The sequence below is a fragment of the Suncus etruscus genome, chromosome 10 (genome assembly GCF_024139225.1).
Source record: "Suncus etruscus isolate mSunEtr1 chromosome 10, mSunEtr1.pri.cur, whole genome shotgun sequence".
Classification (NCBI taxonomy): Eukaryota; Metazoa; Chordata; class Mammalia; order Eulipotyphla; family Soricidae; genus Suncus; species Suncus etruscus.
Genome location: NC_064857.1, coordinates 71,307,176 through 71,327,294, shown reverse-complemented (window position 1 = coordinate 71,327,294; position 20,119 = coordinate 71,307,176). Strand labels below are relative to the sequence as shown.

At 44.6% G+C, this 20,119-nt stretch overlaps 1 protein-coding gene across 2 annotated transcripts in view; it reads left to right on the top strand.

The window, feature by feature from the left end:
* MALT1 (MALT1 paracaspase) overlaps nt 1-17,284 on the top strand; it is a 57,662-nt gene extending 40,378 nt beyond the window's left edge. For both annotated transcript variants that reach the window (XM_049782066.1, XM_049782067.1), the window contains 7 exons: nt 5,386-5,563; nt 6,446-6,520; nt 6,861-6,988; nt 12,531-12,680; nt 12,852-13,009; nt 14,240-14,365; nt 16,353-17,284. In XM_049782066.1, coding sequence (XP_049638023.1) covers nt 5,386-5,563; nt 6,446-6,520; nt 6,861-6,988; nt 12,531-12,680; nt 12,852-13,009; nt 14,240-14,365; nt 16,353-16,757 — 1,220 coding nt within the window. In that variant the 3' untranslated portion in view covers nt 16,758-17,284. The remainder of the gene's footprint in view (nt 1-5,385; nt 5,564-6,445; nt 6,521-6,860; nt 6,989-12,530; nt 12,681-12,851; nt 13,010-14,239; nt 14,366-16,352) is intronic.
* Nucleotides 17,285-20,119: the final 2,835 nt, after the last annotated feature.

Sequence of the window (20,119 nt, the reverse complement as noted above, 5' to 3'; positions counted from 1 at the left end):
CCACAGGATGGAAGGAAATATTGTTAATTATATAACTATAAGGACAGCTTGTGTCTAGAATTTTGGGAGGGGACTCACACCCAATGATACTCAGGGGTAGTTTCTGGTTCTATACTCTGAGATTGCTCCTGGGGGTACACTGGGAGACCATATAGGGTGCTAGGAATTTAACCTGGGTCATTAACATGCAAGGCAAGCACCTTACCCACTATACTATCTCTCTAGCCATATCCAGAATATTTTAATGTACGTGACATATAATCCATATGAATAGCTTCAATCCAATAATGAAGAAAACAACATGCAAATGATTTGAAGAAACAGTTGTCCAGAGGACATACAAGTGCATATATAAGTTTATGAGAACATGCTTGCCATCCCTGGCCTTTAGGGAACTGCCAAGCAACGAGCTTCTTACAGGGATGGGGTGACTCAGACAAGCAATAACAAGGGCTGGCAAGAATAGAGAGAAATTGGAAACCTCACTTATTCTGGTGGGAGCATAACAACACAAACAACATGGAAGGCTCTTTGGAAAAAATTGTACCTCCAAAGAGTGAAACTGAGCATTCTCATATGCTCTATCAGTGAAAAGTCATACCCAGGAGAGCTGAAAACACAACCACATAAGAATGTGCGCAAAAATAAGCATGGCACTGGAATTCCTGCTCCCCAAAGAGAGGGAATTTGGGGGTCAGGCTCATATCCAATGGTTGCATAAATGTGGTGCGTCCATGCAGGGCAAAATTATCCTGCCATAAAAAGGCCCAGGTCATGAGGACATTGTGCTAAGCAGTGATCTTAAGGTCACATAAGGAATGATCTCTTGGGGAGGCAGAAGGGGGGACTACACCCAGTGGTGCTCAAGGACTATTCTTGGCTCTGTGCTCAGGACTGACCCTGGTGGTGCCCAGAGGACCACAATTAAGCAGGTGATTCAATGAAGTGATAGTTTTCTTGACCGTTTATTTGAAATGCTCCCCAATGTGCAAATCCAGATGGACAGGAAGAGACCGGAGCATCTTTGTGGGGTGATGAAAATGTTCTGTACCAGGACTGGAGAGATAGCACAGCGGGTAGGGCATTTGCTCTGCATGTGGCTAACCCAGGTTCGATTCCCAGCATCCCAATATTGTTATTTTTCCAAGCCTGCTAGGAGTGACTGATTTCTGACCTCAGAGCCAGGAGTAACCCCTGAGCCCTGTTGGGTGTGGCTGCCCCCACCCATAGAAAGAAAGTGTTCTCTACCCAGAGGACTGCTTCACAACTTTATGAACATGCAAAACCCCACTGAATTGCAGACTTTTACAGTGTGAACCAGTCCTCTGCTGAGCACTTGAATTTCCCCCCAGAGCAGTTTCAATAGGCTGCAGAAGCAAGATCTGCTTGTTTCCTGTGAAATCCTGGTGGTGCGATTGGTGTTGAAATATGAAATGCCTAGAATTCAACTATCGATAACTTTGGAAAGCATGGTTCTTTGATTAAATTTTTAAGAATTTCAAAAAGCAGGAAGATTCTGATATGATATAGCATCAGAACTGAGATCCCACTTTTGAGGCATGCATGCCTTTTCAAACATTGAACCATTTGACAGTACTCGGATTTTTGAATGAGAATCCTTTATTTTTGTATCCTGCACACATTTGTCAGATGTCTTTAATGCAATTTCGCTATCCCACTGGGTCTAGTACTGGCCTTAGGAAAGTCTTTTGAGTAAGGACTCTTCATTACTGTAAAAACACTCTTCCCTTTTGGGGCCATGTGCATGGGAGGATTTTTAATGGATATACCACATTCAGTTCCTCTTGAAAAATGTTGGTAAATACCCCAAAGCAGCATGAGGCAACTCAAAAAGATTCCTATAAGCTAATACTCCAGCAGAGGGTATTGCACATTCAGTGCAGCAAGAGGAAGCTGACATGGCGATACCAGTTTCATTATTTAGTACCCCAAGAAATGTGTTATTCCACTCATTGTTTTTGAAGTTTTCAGGCCCTTGTTCAGGTGCCATTCTGTGGGGGTAGTTTGGGGGGAGGGAGAGTTTCTCAGCTTGCAGTTTTGCACAAGAAATTAGAGTCAAAATTGCATTTTGGGCCAGGAGTGTTGAGCAGCACCTTGGATCTTACTGAGTCAGCCAAGTCTTTTTCCTGTTGCTTCCCTGCCACTTTTATTAGCCAGAGTTTAACACAAATCACCTGAAGGTCAGGGTTGACGTAATTAAGGGTACTCAAAAGATGAAAGAAAAAAACAGTGATTTTACATGTACTTGACTTTTGTTCATTTGTTTGTTTGTTTTTGTTTTTTGTTTTTGGGCCACACCCAGCGGTGCTCAGAGGTTACTCCTGGCTGTCTGCTCAGAAATAGCTCCTGGCAGCACGGGGGACCATATGGGACACCGGGATTCGAACCAACCACCTTTGGTCCTGGATCGGCTGCTTGCAGGGCAAACACCGCTGTGCTATCTCTCCGGGCCCTTCTAAGTGCCTATTTACTGTGAACTTTTAGGGCACAAATATAAAGGAACAATAGTATCCCGAATTTGGAGAGAGCAGATTTAATGGGCTTTAGGGACTCCACGCTTGGGGAGTATGTTTTCACAATTGTTTTACATATCTTTGTCAGAAAGCCCCTAAGGATCTTCCAGTTGTTTGTTTAGTTTAGTTTAGTTTTGTTTTGTTGAAACAAATTTCCAGCAAGTGTCCTGGATTGTTTAGTGCAGCTTAATGTCGTTTCCTAGTAAAGAAATGGCTCACTTCTTGAATCCTTAAAATAAACCCAGATTTTAGATAACTACTTAAGGAGACCAGGATATAAAGTGAATGATATTGATGTCTTATCACTATCCAGGAGGTCTGATTCCCCTCCTCTTAAGTAAAGCTTCATTTCTATGCCTGTAGCCTTCCTGGTGCTCAGGGCTTAGCATCTGAACTGTGCAGTTATCCCTTCACTAAACGCCCAACTCCTGCGTGCGCTGGAGTGTGTGGAGGCCAGAGTGTGTGGAGGCTGCCCTTCAGGGAGTCTTGGTCTCACAGGAAGACAAATGAGTCAGCAATGAGTATAGATTCCTGAGCTTGCTTTTTCTTTCTTTTTTTTTTTTTGTTTTGGGGCCACACCCAGCAGTGCTCAGGGGTCACTCCTGGCTGTCTGCTTAGAAATAGCTCCTGGCAGGCATGGGGGACCATATGGGACACGGGGATTTGAACCAACCACCTTTGGTCCTGGATCGGCTGCTTGCAAGGCAAATGCCGCTGTGCTATCTCTCCGGGGCCCAAGGTTTGTTTGTTTTTTTTTTTTTTTTTATTTGTTTTTGAGCCACAGCCAGTGCTGCTCAGGCCTTACTCCTGGTTTCTTCCTCAGGAATCACTCCTGGTGGTGCTTGGGGAATTCTATGGATGTAGAGGATCAAACCTGGGCTTGTCAATTGCAGGCATTACCCACTGTACTATTGCTTTGGTCCTGCAAGGCCTTTGTTTGTTTTGTTTTTTTGGGTCACACCTGGTTGCACTCAGGGGTTACTTCTGACTCTGCGCTTAGAAATTGCTCTTGGCAGGCTCGGGGGACCATATAGGCTCCTGGGAATTGAACCACTGTCAGTCCTGGGTCAGCCACATGCAAGCAAAGGCCCCACTGCTGTGCTATCTATCCTGCCCTGCAGCAAGATATTTTATTGAACAAAATTTACTTAGGAAGCCATTAGGGGAGGGCAGAAGCGATATATAGCACAGCAGTTAGAGCATTTGCCTTACATGTGGCTGACTTAGGTTCAGTCCCCGGTGTCTGATATGGTTACCCCGAGCCTGCCAGGAGTAATTTCTGAGTGCAGGGCCAGGAAATAACCTGAGTGCTGGCAGGTGTGGCCCAGAAACAAAACAAAACAAAGCAAAAGAAATTAGAATCAAAGACATGAGGGGAAAGAAAGAGAAATGAGGAGAGAAAGAGAGAGAGAGAGAGAGGAGAGAGAGAAGAGAAAGAGAGAGAGAGAGAGAGAGAGAGAGAGAGAGAGAGAGAGAGAGAGAGAGAGAGAGAGGTGTTCAAGGAAGAACACAAGAGCTTGAAAAAGCAAGATATTACAGGAGCTATTTCTGAGCAGACAGCCAGAAGTAACCCCTGAGCACCGCTGGGTGTGGCCCAAAAACCAAAAAAAAAAAAAAAAAAAAAAAAAGATTCTTGGTCTGGTTCAACATCCTGAGATGAAACTGCATCTCTATGATAGCATTCACACAAGTGTGCTACTTATATTGATTCAAATAACCTTGGGAACATAAGACCTGGTCTTTAATAGGAAGGTTATTAACACGGGATAGGGGAGGAATAGAGTAAGGAAGAAAACTCTGTGACAGTGGTGGAGGGAAGTGCTACTCAGTAAGAGGGCAGGGTGCTGAGAGGATGAATTGTATGCATGAAATGGTAATGATCCTGGAGACCACGGTGCCTAAAATTGAAAAAGAAAAAATTGCCTGTCAGAGAGGCAAGACTGGTAGGGGGAAGAAAAACTGGAAATATTGATGGAGGAAAGTGAACAGTGGTAAAGGAGTTGGTCTTGAAACTTTGCAAGCTTGAAAAACTATATAATTTATAAAGTATATTAATAATTAATAAAATTATAGATAATAAATAAATAAAAATAAATTGTTGTAATGTTTAAATAGAACTCTTGGAACCAGAGCAAAACTATGGTAGATAGGATGTTTGCCTTGCACAAAGTCAACCCAGGTTCAGGCCCGGAGAGATAGCACAGTGGCGTTTGCCTTGCAAGCAGCCGATCCAGGACCAAAGGTGGTTGGTTCGAATCCCGGTGTCCCATATGGTCCCCCGTGCCTGCCAGGAGCTATTTCTGAGCAGACAGTCAGGAGTAACCCCTGAGCACCGACGGGTGTGGCCCAAAAACCAAAAAAAAAAAAAGTCAACCCAGGTTCAATCCTCAGCATCTCATGTGGTCTCCTGAGCCCATCAAGAGTAACTCCTGAGCAAAGAGCCAGCACTGAGTAGCCCTGGAGACGGCCTCAAAACAAAATTAAAAAAATAGACTTCTGGACAGCAGCTTGACAAATTGACTTTAAATATTTATTTCGGGAACCAGAGAGATAATACAAGGATTAAGATGCCTGGTTTGCAAGCTATTCGCCCTAATTTGATCCCTGACACTAAATAGGCCAGTAACATCCCTGTGCACAGTCATGAGTAAGTCAAGAGAGACACCTGGTGTGCCCCTAACTCACAAAAAAAAAATGATTTCATTAGGATATTATAGTATTGATTTTGTTAACAAGAAAATGCAGTTAACAGGTGACTGTTTATTATTGCATTTTTTTACCTACATGAAGAAAGGGAGCATTTTTTTAAGTATAACTTAGAATGAACATTTTCCCTTTTTTTCCTTTCTAGGATTATTATATTATGCAGGACATGGATATGAAAATTTTGGCAACAGTTTTATGGTCCCTATTGATGCTCCAAATCCATATAGGTCTGAAAACTGTCTGTGTGTGCAAAAAATACTGAAATTTATGCAAGAAAAGGAAACGGGACTCAACGTATTCTTACTGGACATGTGCAGGAAAAGGTAAAGGTCTCTTCTTTGAAACAAGTGCTGGAGTTACATATCAGCCTGAGAGATGAAAGTCGAGGCACACTGAATCTTGAGGACATAGTTGGGGAGGAGGTGAGGGGGGAGGTCTTGGAGGAGCCCGAGACAGTGATGTCAGGAAGCAGACACCCTGGTGGCGGATATGGGGTTGGAATGCCATCTGCATGAACAGTATTTATTGTAAATCACAGTGACTAAAATAAACAGGTAGGAACAACCAAAGAACAGTTTGAGGACATGGATTATAGGTTTCAATCTATAAGTCATAAACAGAAATGGTTCCAGAAGAAAACAAATAAAAATAGATTGTGCCTGTGTGTGTCTTATACATATCACTTGTAGAACTTTGCTGTGCTCCTGTTTTCTACAAAGCACTATCTGTAGTCCTTGCAAAAGCCAGAGCTTCAGAGAGTCTTTGAATGCCTCATCTTCAGGTTTACCAGAAACAAAACTTAGTTATTTGGACTTGCCATGACGCTTGCTCAACTGGCCAAAGAGTTGTTTAAGACTGGGCTGCACCAGCCATTTAAAGGTGCAAGGCCTTGTGTCTGCCTTTGCATCCCTATGGGACAATTGGTGAACATTCCTCTGGACTTTCCAGATTTTTGTTCACTGAGCTTTTAGCACTCAGAACCCAGTACTGGCACCTTCCAAACTCATGAGACTCCTGGCTGTCTCTCTGGGCAGAAAGTCTGCCATGTAGCTAATCAGATAAAGGAATTTCAAATCCCGGGTTCTGAATCGTGTTCCATAGTCATATCAGGTTTCTCACTGTATTGTGATCCATGCTTTGGGAAGGAAACCTATCTAACTTGGCATAACCATTTTCTGTGCTTCTCTATCCTACCTCTTAAACAGAAATGACTATGATGACACCATTCCCATCTTGGATGCTCTCAAAGTCACTGCCAACATTGTGTTTGGATATGCCACGTAAGGAAGATTTCTGTCCTGGTAGAGGGCTTGTGTGTGCTCTACTGACTTCTTTGTGATTGGAAACTGGAAGCCCAGAAATATCCAGAGACACCAAGGCCCAAATGTGCCTCCTGACACTCTAGGTTGAAACTGTTAAGGGGTTGATGTTAGCTCTGTATGTCTTGGCATCTTCTTCAAGCATTTCATTCCTGTTAAAGACGGACTCCTGGATTGTGGGGGGAGGGTGTGAGGCCATCACAGAGAGGAAGAGGTGGTCAAGCCTCACCCATCTATCTGGGAATACTGGGCCTATGTGCTTGCTTTTTAAAATGTCTCTTGCCCTTTTGCTTTATTGAAGGTGTCAGGGAGCAGAGGCTTTTGAGATTCAGCATTCTGGACTGGCAAATGGAATCTTCATGAAATTTTTGAAAGACAGATTGTTAGAAGACAAAAAGATCACTGTGCTGCTGGATGAAGTTGCAGAAGGTAAAACAAGTGAGAAAAGCTACTCGTGCCCCGTTTGCTGATCAGTCCATTTCTGTTGTCACTGTACAGGAAATTACTACTTGCAACTGGTCATGAAATTATCTCTGTGCCTTTGCAGCTGCATTACTTGAACCCCAAGTTAATCTGAACATGGTTCTGAACATACTGAATTTAATCCTCCAAGCTCTTTTTGTCTTGAGAACTTTATCATTTGTTTTTAGATAATAATAATTACATCCCTTTTGTGGTATCATCATAAATTACATTTCTATGGAAATGATAAGGTTTTTTCCCTCCATGACATAATGTTAGTTTATAAGACTCCTTTGTTTCAGAATACAAATCCACCCCACTCATGGGGCTGGAGAGTGTACAGTGGGGAGGGTACTTGCCTTACACAAAGCTGACCTGGTTCAATCCCCAGCCCTCCATATGGTCCCCTGAGCCTCTCCAGGTGATCCCTGCGTGTAGAGCCAAAAGTAATTCCCGAGTACCAGTAGGTCCAAAAACCAAGACAACAATAATGAATCCACACCTCTCCAAAATGTCTGTCACCAGACCTGCCACCCTCTATCACAGCCTCCACCCCACAACACCTTGCCTCGCTCCTTGGTCAGTCTCAGCTGTCAGGAAAACCCACATCACCTACCCATTGTGGGCACTCAAGTTGGCCCCAGTATTTTGGCTGTTGTCAATAGTGTGCCCTGACGCATATCCTCTCAATTTCATGCTTGTGTGCGTGTATGAGTGTGTGTGTGTGTGTGTGCGTGCATGCGTGCGTGTGTGTGTGTGTGTGTGTGTGTGCGCGCTCATTCTTCAGACAGGCTCTGAGAGGTGAGACCACTACATCCTAGGGATATTCTGCTAGTTTCTGGCCATTCTCACAGGAGTGAGGCACCACAGTTGCCTCAGTGTCTTTATGTTTGCACCTCCCTGGCTGTCAGTTACGACGTGCAATTTTCCCCAGGCCTTTAGCTGTGTCTCTGTCTTGGCAAGTGTCTGCTCAGTTCCTCTGTGGACCAATGTCGCAGCTTTCCATTCAGACTGTAGGGCTGCCTCCCGCTCTGGCCACAGACAGGTGGTCCTGCCTCTCTATTTCTCTTTCCCTCTTTCTCTTTTTTCTTTTTCTCTCTCTGTCTCTCTCTCTCTCCGTGTGTCACACACACAACAGAAGATGCTGCTGACATAAAGAAATTTATGCCTTAGGGATATGGTAGCCATTCTCACATGGATGCGCTGAGAATGTTCCGAGGACTCAAAAAACGTTTCATTATAATTTCATCTTTTAAAATATCATTTAACTATCATTTCACTCTTAAAACTTCATTTAAAAAATTAAGTGTGGGGCCAGCGAGGTGGCACTAGAGGTAAGGTGTCTGCCTTGCAAGCGCTAGCCAAGGAAGAACCGCGGTTCGATCCCCCGGCGTCCCATATGGTCCCCCAAGCCAGGGGCAGTTTCTGAGCGCTTAGCCAGGAGTAACCCCTGAGCATCAAATGGGTGTGGCCTGAAAAACCAAAAAAAAAAAATTATATATATATAAATAAGTGTGCCCACATGTAGTGTATTGTACGTTGTGACAGTGATTGTCATCTCAGCAGGAACTGAGAATGTTTTATTGGGAGAGTCAGTTTTATTGGGAGAGTGCTCAGGGATCACTCCTGTTAGACTCAGGACCATATGGGTTGCCAGGGATCAAACCCAGGACTTTTGCATGCAAGGCCAGTGCCTTACCCGCTGTACTATTGTTTTGTCCCCCTAGTGAATTTCAATTTTAATTTCTGTCATTTTTTGATATATCAAACTTTTGTTGTTGTTGTTGTTGTTTGTTTTTGGGCCATACCCGGCGGTGCTCAGGGGTTATGCCTGGCTGTCTGCTCAGAAATAGCTCCTGGCAGGCACGGGGGACCATATGGGACACCGGGATTCGAACCAACCACCTTTGGTCCTGGATCGGCTGCTTGCAAGGCAAACACTGCTGTGCTATCTCTCCAGGCCCTGGTTTACTTAATTTAAATGCATTCAGGGAAAAATAGTATTTAGATATTATAAGCCAAGCAGCTGAGAGGGAAATAAACCATCCTGTTAATTAATTTTGTACAAATTAAATGAAATAGAAAATAAATTAACTGAATAAGACTCCAGCTGTTAGTCTATTAATCAGATTTTGTGTTTTGCACTTCACTGTATACCCTTGTTATTAAATTAAAATTGTAAAATAAGCACTCACCTGTCTTATTCTAAGGGTCTGGAATTCAGGCATCTGACAGTCACCTCACATAAGTACCTTTGCACACATCTTAGCAGTTTTCATTGTGCACGGAGGAACCTCAGACCCCCTCCCACGATCCACCCCCAGTTTTGTGCAAGGCCATTGTTCACCGCCTGGTTTTGTTGAAGGTTTATTTCTTTTTATGTGTTTTCGTTTTGTTTTGTTTGGGATTGTGCCTGGTAGTGCCCAGGGCTTACTCCTGGTGCTTGCAAGACCAGCACCCTTCCCACTATTCTGTATCTCAGCCTTTTTGGAGTCTTGAACACCCTCTGGTAATCACATTGCGAAGGTCTACTCCTCCCTCCTCCCCCATCTCAGTCTACTCTGGTCGCTGCAGGTCAGTGCTTGGGCAGACAGAGCACAAGCTTTCCTCTGCTCCTCTGAATGCATCTCAGTGGCTGCTGGATTTTGCTGAATGTGGACGGACAGTCAGCAAGAACATCCTCCCACATCCCTTCCTGGGTAGGCTGGTGTGCAAGTTGCTGTGGAAACTAAGCAGAGATTTTGAAATTGCTGGGTAAATTCTCAGAGGCAGTGCCAAAGTGTTTTCACACTGTGGCTGAAGCAGCCTCATAGTCCAGCCCACCCCAGCCCACGCCTGCAGACCATGCCCGTCTGCTTAGCGCCCTGGCCCTCACTACCTAGGTCAGCTTTCTCATCTTGCCAGTCTCAAGATCTAAACCCTCGTTGTGGTCTCTACTTCTTTATTGTTTTTGTTGGGACCCATAGCAGAAGTGCTCAGGGCAGACTCCTGGCTCTGCACTTAGGGATCACTCCTAGTAGTGCTTGAGGGGCCATAAGGGATGCCAGGGATTGAACCGGGTCAGCCACATACAAGGCCAGTACCCTCCCCACTGTGCTATTGTCCAGCCCCCTCATTGTGTCTCTACCAGTAAACAGAAGCAAATTAGAGGGGGGCACCTCAACTCACCCCATCTCCTCCCTATGTTGTTGTGTTGTTATATGACCGGGGATCACACGACCACACTCTGCTCTGTGGTGCTCCCAGGGTGGCACAACTGGCATCACTGCTCCCCACCCATCATGTCATGTACCAGGCATGACAAACACAGGGCATGACCCCTGGGGTCAAAGAGAGCAGCACCGTGGGAGAGGGTTTGGCATATGTGGTCAAAGGTAAGGGTCTGACCATGGGCTTCCTAGCTTCTGAGTCACCCGAGATTTGACTTTAAAGAAAACTAATGGAGGCCAGAGAAATAGTGCAGCAGGAAGGGTCCATGCCTAGCACGCGGCCAACCCAAGTTTGATCCCCGGCATCTCATAGAGTCCCTGAACATCGCCAGGAGTCATTCCTGAGTGCAGAGCCAGGAGTAAGCCCTGAACACCAGCTGGTATGGCACAAAAATAAATAAAAGGAAGTTAATGCTTATAAGGTTTTTCCATGGAAACAAATGGATTACCCGCCTTCATCCAGTATGATATGAGTCTTTCAATAAGAAAATGTAGTTTAGTGGCAGTTGTGAAATCTTTAGACCTGTTTTTACTGTTGATGTTTGGGTTCCCCCCACCCCCAGTTTTTGAGCCACACCAAGCGATGCTCGGGTCTTACTCTTGGCTCTGCATCGCAATCTCTCTGGCCCCAGACCTGTTCTTAAACATTTCGTTTCCTTGGTTGACCTTATCTATCCTCACAGCCTTGTTTGTTTCTCTCCTTGATTCTTAGCTTCTCTCCTCAGCTCCTAAGGTGTTGATGTGACTTCTACTTAGTTCTGGTTTGTTGGGGGTGTTTTCCCTCTCTCTTTTTACACTCTGCTTGCTTTCTCACTCTCTCTCTCTCTGACACTACTGTTGAAAGACTGCAAAATACATTTCAACTCTTTTACCAAATAAAAGGAATCATCTTAGTTTCAGCTTTATTACTGTCAGAAATAGAATGAAGCAACTGTGGGGCCAGAGCAGTGGCACAGCAGTAGGGCATTTGCCTTGCGTGTGGCTGACCTATGACAGATCTCAGTTCGATCCCCTGGTGTCCCATATGGTCCCCCAAGCCAGGAGCGATTTTTGAGCTCAGAGCCAGGAGTAACTTCTGAGCATTACCAGGTGGTCCAAAACCAAACAAACAAAAAAAAAAAAAGAATGAAGCAGATGTTCTTATTCAATAAAGGAATGTGATTTCACTCCTTTGCAGCTCTCCCCTCCCCTCTCCTGCTGTTCCACCTGTCTGTCTGTCTGTCTGTTGGGTGCGATACTCCCTCACTCAGCTGCATCTGGATGATCTAGCTCAGATACTAGGAGTCAGTGCTGTGGCTTATATTCTTATGAGGGAGTGCACTCCCAACCATAGTGCTCAGACATCCCTGTAGCTGCCACATCTGTACACACAGGCTGCAGTCCTACTGGCCATTGCTTGCCAGGCCCAGGATCACAGTTAAGCTGCCAGGATCGCACTCAGCACAGGCAGTGGCACCAGTGATACAACATGCATCCTCACACTTGCCATGTGTGGTAGCCCCTGAGCTATCCTCTGCCCCCTCCACTATCTGTTACTGGTCACATATAAGTTGGCCTCCATCAGAATTTGACAGTGAAAAAAGAAATGATCGCTTTATGAGTAGGTATCACATTACATTGTCATCAAATCCAGAATCAGAGATGTTGGGATATGTCATTTACCAATATTTACCTGCACAGGACCAAAGATCCCCCAGCCCTGAGACAGGTAGCACCCTAAATTACTGACCTGAAGTTGGGTGAGGGCAGGAGTGCGTCTGATTTAAGCTGTGGCCCTTGGCACTTATTTCCTTTTCAAAAATAAGACTGAGGGGGAAGAAGACTGTTTTAACTTTCTCATAAGTGAGTGGTTGTTTCTTTACGGAGTGAATGTATCTCTTGATGGAAGATTAGCATAGAATTTCACAGCTGCAAAAGTACATTTTCAGCTCTGACTGCAAGGCTTGGAATGTTAGGGACCCATCCACAGGGTTCCAGGAGGACAGCAGCAGAGAGAGACCAGAGAGTGGTGAACCAACCGATCCAGGCCCTTCCTTAGCCTGCTCGCTGCTGTGTACCTAGAAGCTACCTGCACACAGCAGCCTTAGTCAACTTAGCAAAGATTGAGTGCCGTGGGAGAGGTGGCACAACAGGTGGCACAGCCTTGCATGCTGCCAACCCCAGTTCCGTCCCCAGACACAAGGTCCCCCAGAGTGCTTCGTTGTGGGGCCCAAGAACAAAACCCATTTGTCAAATGTATACACGACACAGAATTAACCTAGACAGGCTTGTCCTGAAACCTGTATTCTCTTTTCCCGCAGACATGGGTAAGTGTCACCTGACCAAGGGCAAGCAGGCGCTGGAGATCCGGAGCAGCCTGTCTGAGAAGCGAGCGCTCACCGACCCCATCCAGGGCAGCGCCAGTTCTGCCGAGTCTCTGGTGCGGAACCTGCAGTGGGCCAAGGCGCATGGTGCGGCTGGGCAGGGCAAGGGGGGTGGGTGGACTGAGGGGGGAGGTGGTCGTTCTTTCTGTCATGCTGAATCCTTCCCCCTAAAAGAATGCATCCTTTGCTCATCATCAGGAAACATTGCAAATGTTCTCCAAGGAATGACTTGTATGTTGTCCTGTTATTCTCTTCCAGAACTTCCAGAAAGCATGTGCATGCAGTTCCAGTGTGGGGTACAGATCCAGTTAGGATTCGCCGCAGAGTTTTCCAATGTCATGATCATCTATACAAGCATAGTCTACAAGCCCCCGGACATAGTCGAGTGTGACGCCTATGTCACTGATTTCCCACACGTAAGTCCCTCCTGTTTTCCTCTGTGTGAAATGCAATGACGGGCCCAGAGACAGCTTGAAGATCTGGAGCATATATTTTGCATGAATAAGCCCCAGCACCACCAGGCCTGGCCTCCCCACCACCAGAAAGGAAGGAAGGAAGGAAGGAAGGAAGGAAGGAAGGAAGGAAGGAAGGAAGGAAGGAAGGAAGGAAGGAAGGAAGGAAGGAAGGAAGGAAGGAAGGAAGGAAGGAAGGAAGGAAGGAAGGAAGGAAGGAAGGAAGGAAGGAAGGAAGGAAGGAAGGAAGGAAGGAAATTATAATGATAGCCCCACTTATTAGAAACTCATTTTGGAAATTTAAAGTTGCTGGCAAATAGCAAAGGGAACACATATGGATGTAACTGTAGACTTACGTGTGTAGTCCAGCACAGTGGTCAGAATATTTCAAAGCTCATTGCCAAAATGCTTCGCCATAAGGGTCAGCCCAGGAAAGAAGCTTTTCCTTTTTCTAATGGCAAGTATAGAGGGGCACTTGGACTAGATTCTCTGGAGTGAAGGCAGGGGAGCCCTGGGGTTCAACATCAGTGAGGGCTTGAGCTTGAAGGGAGCTGGGTTAGTTAAGAAGTCTTTCTGGGGGGCCGGAGAGATAGCATGGAGGTAAGGCGTTTACCTTGCATGCAGAAGGACAGTGGTTCGAGTCCCAGCATCCCATATGGTCCCCTGAGCCTGCCAGGAGTGATTTCTGAGCATAAAGCCAGGAGTAACCCCCGAGCGCTGCCAGGTGTGACCCAAAAACAAAGAAGTCCTTCTGGGAGCCGGGGAGAGAGGTACAGCAGGAGGGCATGTGCCTTGCACAGGGCTGATTTATGTTCAGTTCCTGGCACTACCTGTGGTCCCCAGAACCCACCAGGAGTGAACCTGGAGACAGAGCCAGGAGAATACATCCTGATTCAAAAGCAAAGTAAAAGAATTCTTTATATGTGAGATTGCTGGGTTTTTCTTCGACATCACACAAACACATCACATTTCTAACAATCGTTGGAAAGCAGTTATCCTTTTCAGGACTAGACTTTTGAGTGAATTTGTACAAAGGGTGGTTCTCCCATTGTTCCTATATAATGAGATCACATAGTCTGCAGTCCTGGGGCACCTTCTTAGGCAAGTGTGCATGAGAGAACACTGTTCGGAGGTTTGACTTTCATAGACTTGAACTTTCTTTGCTTTCACTAATGACATTTACAATTTTCCCAGGTCCTATATATTGATCCAAAAGACACAAATAAAGGGACTCCTGAAGAAACTGGCAGCTACTTGGTATCCAAAGATCTCCCCAAACATTGCCTCTACACCAGACTCAGCTCGCTGCAAAAACTGAAGGTGGCTCCTTTTCCCATTCATAGCTGCTCATGGGAAGTTCTGTAGACAGGGAAATGCCTTGGGCAGTATGTTCTGTATGGGTGCCAAGATGGACTCCCTTTGGTGCTATTGCAGGAGTGACTAAGCTCCAGCAAGTCTCCAGCCCTACCTATTGTCTTCTGTCGTGAGAAAAATTACATGGGGTTCTTCTCTTTGTTGCTTAAAACTTTACATCTATAGATCCTATTCTACTTTAGAATATCTTACATTTCAAGTCATCTTTTCTTAGTTCTATGGCTCTTTGCCAAACACATAGCAACTTGGATTTGGGATTTCTTTTTTTTTTTTTTTTTTTTGGTTTTTGGGCCACACCCAGTGGTGCTCAGGGGTTATTCCTGGCTGTCTGCTCAGCCTGGCAGGCTCGGGGGACCATATGGGACACCGGGATTCAAACCAACCACCTTAGGTCCTGGATAGGCTATCTCTTCGGGCCCGGATTTGGGATTTCTTATTCAACTTTTTTTTTTTTATTTCTCAATGACTTACAGTTCAGAAACTTTCCCTGTAGGATTGTACTTTATAATTAAAGTGTACTTTTGCCAAGCATGATTTTATTTTTCCCATTTCAGAGTTGCCTGGCCATAGAATGCTCTGGCCAGAAACTGGAAGTAGGTACTGTTGAAAGTTGCTGGGAAATAATGGGCCCAAATCCATCATTACCTGCATATGGTCTATCTGTTTTATTTCCTTTTATCTTTAGAACTTAGTTCATTATATGACTCAGCTTTATTTTTCCACTTAGAACTTTGACTTATAACTTTATATTCTTTTTGGGGGGGAGGCCCACACCTGATGATGCTCAGGGGTTACTCCTGGCTATGAGCTCAGAAATTGCTCCTAGCTTGGGAAACCATATGAGACTCCAGGGGATTGAACCTTGGTCTGTCCTATGTCAGCTGCTTGCAAGGCAAATGCTCTACTGCTGCATCACTGCTCCGGCCCCTTTATATTCTTTTTTTGGAGGGGGTTAGGGCCATGTCTGACGATGCTCAGGGATTACTCCTGTCTCTGCACCCAGGAATTACGCCTACAGTGCTTGAGGGACATATGGGATATCGGAGATTGAACCCAAGTCAGCCATATGCAAGGCAAGCACCTTATTTGCTGTGCTAGCACTCAGGCCCCATCTCATATACTTCAGCAACTGCTAAATTTTCAACCCAGGAAAAAAGCCAGATTGTTTTTACTTAAAAGTCCTTCTTTTTTTTTTTTTTTTTTTTGGTTTTTGTTTTTGGGTCACACCCGGCGGTTACTCCTGGCTGTCTGCTCAGAAATAGCTCCTGGCAGGCACAGGGGACCATATGGGATATGGGACACCAGGATTCGAACCAACCACCTTAGGTCCTGGATCAGTTGCTTGCAAGGCAAACACCGCTGTGCTATCTCTCCGGGCCCTTAAGAGTCCTTCTTATCTTCCTCTTTATCCATGCCCCATCATCTGGAACAAACTGTTCATCAGGAGCAATATAAAATCCCATGATTTTGACTATCATCAGTCATCAGTACTAAGAGCAAGAATTTTATTAAGTATAGAATGAGGGAAGGTGATTCTAGCTTACTCTTTTCTAACAGATTTAGAATACAGAAAAGGGGAACTAAGAGATTTGTTTGTAACCACATTGTCTGTTGGCATTATCTGGTCATACCAGTGGAAGATATTTTGTTGGGGCGTGTGTGTGTGTGTGTGTGTGTGTGTGTGTGTGTGTGTGTGTGTGTGTGTGTGTGTGTGTGTATGTGTGTGTGTGACCCAGCAGTGCTCATGGTTGACTGCTAACTCTGTGTTCAGGGATAGTCCTACCAGTACTAGGGGACCAGGTGGAGTGCCAGGGGTCTAACCCAGATTGGCCATGTGCAGGCTTAATGTTTTAGCTACTAGATTAAAACCTGACTTTAATATCCCTACCCTTACATGGTTGATGAAAATTCTGGCTCTCCTCTCTGTCTGCAGGAACATCTCATCTTCACTGTGTGTTTGTCGTATCAGTACTCGGGGTTGGAAGACACCGTAGAAGAGAAGCAGGAAGTGAACGTGGGGAAGCCTCTCATCGCCAAGCTAGACATCCACAGGGATCTCTCTTCCTTCCAAACCTGCTTTACATGTGGCGACCCCAGCTCGGCCTCCACGGTGGCAGGACGTTACCCCTCATCACAGGATCTCTTCTGTGGATCTTACCAGTCACCTCTGGACAGTCCCAGCCACACGGCACCAGCAGATGACAGCCACTGTAGCCGGACTGCAGGCAACTTTGCATCCCGTCACCAGAGCCACCACTATTCATGTCCATTTGGTAGAAGCAACGTGCCCGTGGAGACAACAGATGAAATCCCCTTCAGCTTCTCAGAGCAGCTTTGAGCTCCAAGAAATGGCCTCCTTGCTTCTGAATCTTCCCCAGTTCATGCACCAAGTTCTCATTTGAAGGGAAGTCCTGCCCAGGCAGCTGTGTGGCTCTGTCCTCTGTTGGGAGCCTCAAGAATTCAACCGTTGAACCTCAGTTTTGTCACTCTTCATCTCTCTCTTTGGACTCTGTGAATGGGTATATTTGTGCTGCAAAAATGAAGTGTGTTTGTGCGTGTGTGTCTGTGTATGAGTGAACGTACTGAGATGTGATGATTATTTCATCCTGACCACACTGGAGTTAAGAACTCTGGGAAAGTGATGCTGTAGAGTAAGTCAACGTATTTTAAGGACCAGGAAAAGGAACTGGGTGGTCACAGTACTCAGCCATTTCCTCACTGAGAAACAGAGAGACAAGTGTTGGCATCCTGTCCAAGAGAGTCAGCTGTAGACTGAGACCCCCACATTCTCCTTCAGCACTGGATCCCCTGCACCCTGACAGGCTCTGTAACAGGCATTACTTTTTGTAGACATGGAAATGTGAGAATCTGTACATATAACTTAGAAATCTGCAAATGTTAGGGCCAGAGCTGTGGCGCAAGCAGTAAGGCATCTGCCTTGCACGCGCTAGCCTAGGATGGACCATGGTTCGATCCCCCGACATTCCATATGGTCCCCCAAGCCAGGAGTAACCCCTGAGCGTCACCGTGTTTGACTGAAAAATTAAAAAAAAAAAAAAGCATCAAAATTTTGGTTTGTGGTTATAAGACTTTGCTACAAATAGAAGTTCAGATTTGTGTGTGACTCTTTTATAGAACCTACACCTTTCTTGGTGATAAGGTTGTAAACACACATTGGAGGTGATGAATTATTTCTCTCTGTTAAAACTAGACAATAGGCCATATTGCTGCTGGATAATTGTGTTCAGGTTTTTTTTGTTTGTCTCTTGCTTTTCATACCACACATGGTGGTATTCAGGGCTTACTTCTGATTCTGTCCTCAGGGATTACTCCTAGCAGTGCATGGGGGACTACATGGGATGCTAAATATCTAACAGGTTTTCCACTTGCAAGGCACACACCCTAGCCACTGCATTATTTCTCCAGCCCTGTGTTTACTGTTTTATATAGTCTCACCAACGTTGTATGTAGTATCCTTGATAGCGTGTGTTTTCTTGTTGAATTTCGTTGACTTTTAGGAATTTATCTTAATCATTTTTTTTTGTTTTGTTTTGGGGGGAGGCCACACCTGGTGATACTCAGGGGTTACTCCTGGCTATGTGCTCAGAAATCACTCCTAGCTTGGGGGAACCCTATGGGACACCAGGGTATAGAACCATGGTCCATCCTAGGTCAATTGCATGCAAGGCAGATACCTTATCGCTGTGCCACCACTCTGGCCCCAATCTTATCATGTTTAATTCTAGCTAAAAAGCATATTTAAAAGGCAACTGGCAATAACATTGATTAATGTTATTGGAGTTTGGGGGGGATGCATAAAAGGGACACATCATATGATGATTAAACCTGGGCCTTCACATGCAAAACATGCCCACAAGTCCTTCCCTGACCCTCATTTAAGTAATTCTAAAGTCTCACATAGAGAAAATCTTTGGTCATGTTGACTTCACTGGTATTTTCTATCAAACATTTGAAGAATTAGCACCAATCCTTTGCCAATTCTCCAATAACCAGAGAGGTACAAGTAAACACTTCCAATTCATCTTAAGAGGCCAATATTACTCTTAGACAAAGCCATAGGTATCACAAGAAAAAAACACAGACCAAAATCTGTTACACATATAGAAAAATGCACAAAAAGTCATCAACAAAATACTAGAAAACTAAATCTAGCCACAGGAATGCAAGATTGGTTTGGTTTCCAAAATTAGGTAGAATATATAAATTATTCTCAATATTCTGTCAAGTTACCAGGAATACTAACATAGAAAACCATTGAGTACAGATGTGTGTGTTCACGAGCAAGCCACAGATTATTGCAAGTTTAGTGGCAGGCCACTGTAATAAAGAAGCTCTCGTGATAAAGCAGGTCATGTAAATGTCTTCATTTTCTTGTGCATATAACAGTTATACTAGCATCTGGTTTGGTTTGATTTTTTGGGGGGAGTCACACCTAGTGGTGATCAGGGATTACTCCTGGCTCTGTACTCAGGGTTTACTACTAGCGGGGTTCATGGAACCATCTGAATTCCAGGGTCTGAACCTGGATCAACATGTGCAAGACAAATGCCATACCCACTTCACTCTCTCTAATCCTAATCCATTAAGTACAATAGTTTTCTATCTAAAAGGCTCATATAGGGATTAGGGAAATAGTATAAAGGCTAATATGCTTGCTTGTCATGTGATGGAGGTCAAAACAATGCTTTGAGTTCTAGCAATATTTTTTATCTGAGCACTGCCAGTTATGGTCCCTGAGCACAGAGCCAAGAGAAGTCTCTGAGCATGATCTGGGCAGCTCAAAAGCCAAATTAAAACAAAACAAAAACCAACCCAACAAGCCCAATGTTGTCCTATAATTAAATATGACATGATCACAAAATGAATACAGAACTGGAGTGGTGGCGCAAGCAGTAAGTCATCTGCTTTGCCTGCGCTAGCCTAGGACGGACTGCAGTTCAATCCCCTGGTGTTCTATATGGTCCCCCAAACCAGGAGCGATTTCTGAGTGCATAGCCAGGAGTAACCACTGAGCATCACCAGGTTTGGCCCAAAAACAACAATAAAAAAGAAGAATACATGTTTTTGATGAAGCTGATATTATACCATATAGGGTTGCCAAAAACCTTTAATTTGCAAAACATACATTGTCTACAAAATACAATAAAAAAGTATGACAATAATACTTATTTCAAAGTATAATCTTAAGTACTAAAAACAAACTATCCTGGTATATTTTATTTTTCAAAATAGAAAACAAGGATGAATTATTAACTATATCCTCAGGTACCTCACTAATCTAAAGTTTGGGTTCAAAACCACCCCATTAGATTCAAAACAACAGCCAGAGCCCACTGTACTCTCTGGCTGTGCCTTCTCTGGCCTCTGGCTTCTTTGAAGAGCTGAGACAGGAGAGTAAAGCATTGCCTTGTTCACCTTCACCTAAAAATACACACATAAGTAACTCAACACTTGCACATGTCCATGGATGATCATAAAAGCACCATGACTATTGACTCTAGATCATGAATAAAGAGAACCAATTATATCACATTTACAAAGGACCAAATAGCTTAATTTTATGGGGCAGTAATTTATCAAAACACAGCACCCTTTCATGACAAAAATGCTCCACAAACTCGGGAAAAGGAGACTCTTGTTAAGTTGATAAAGGGCTTCCACAGAAACCTTACATCTAAC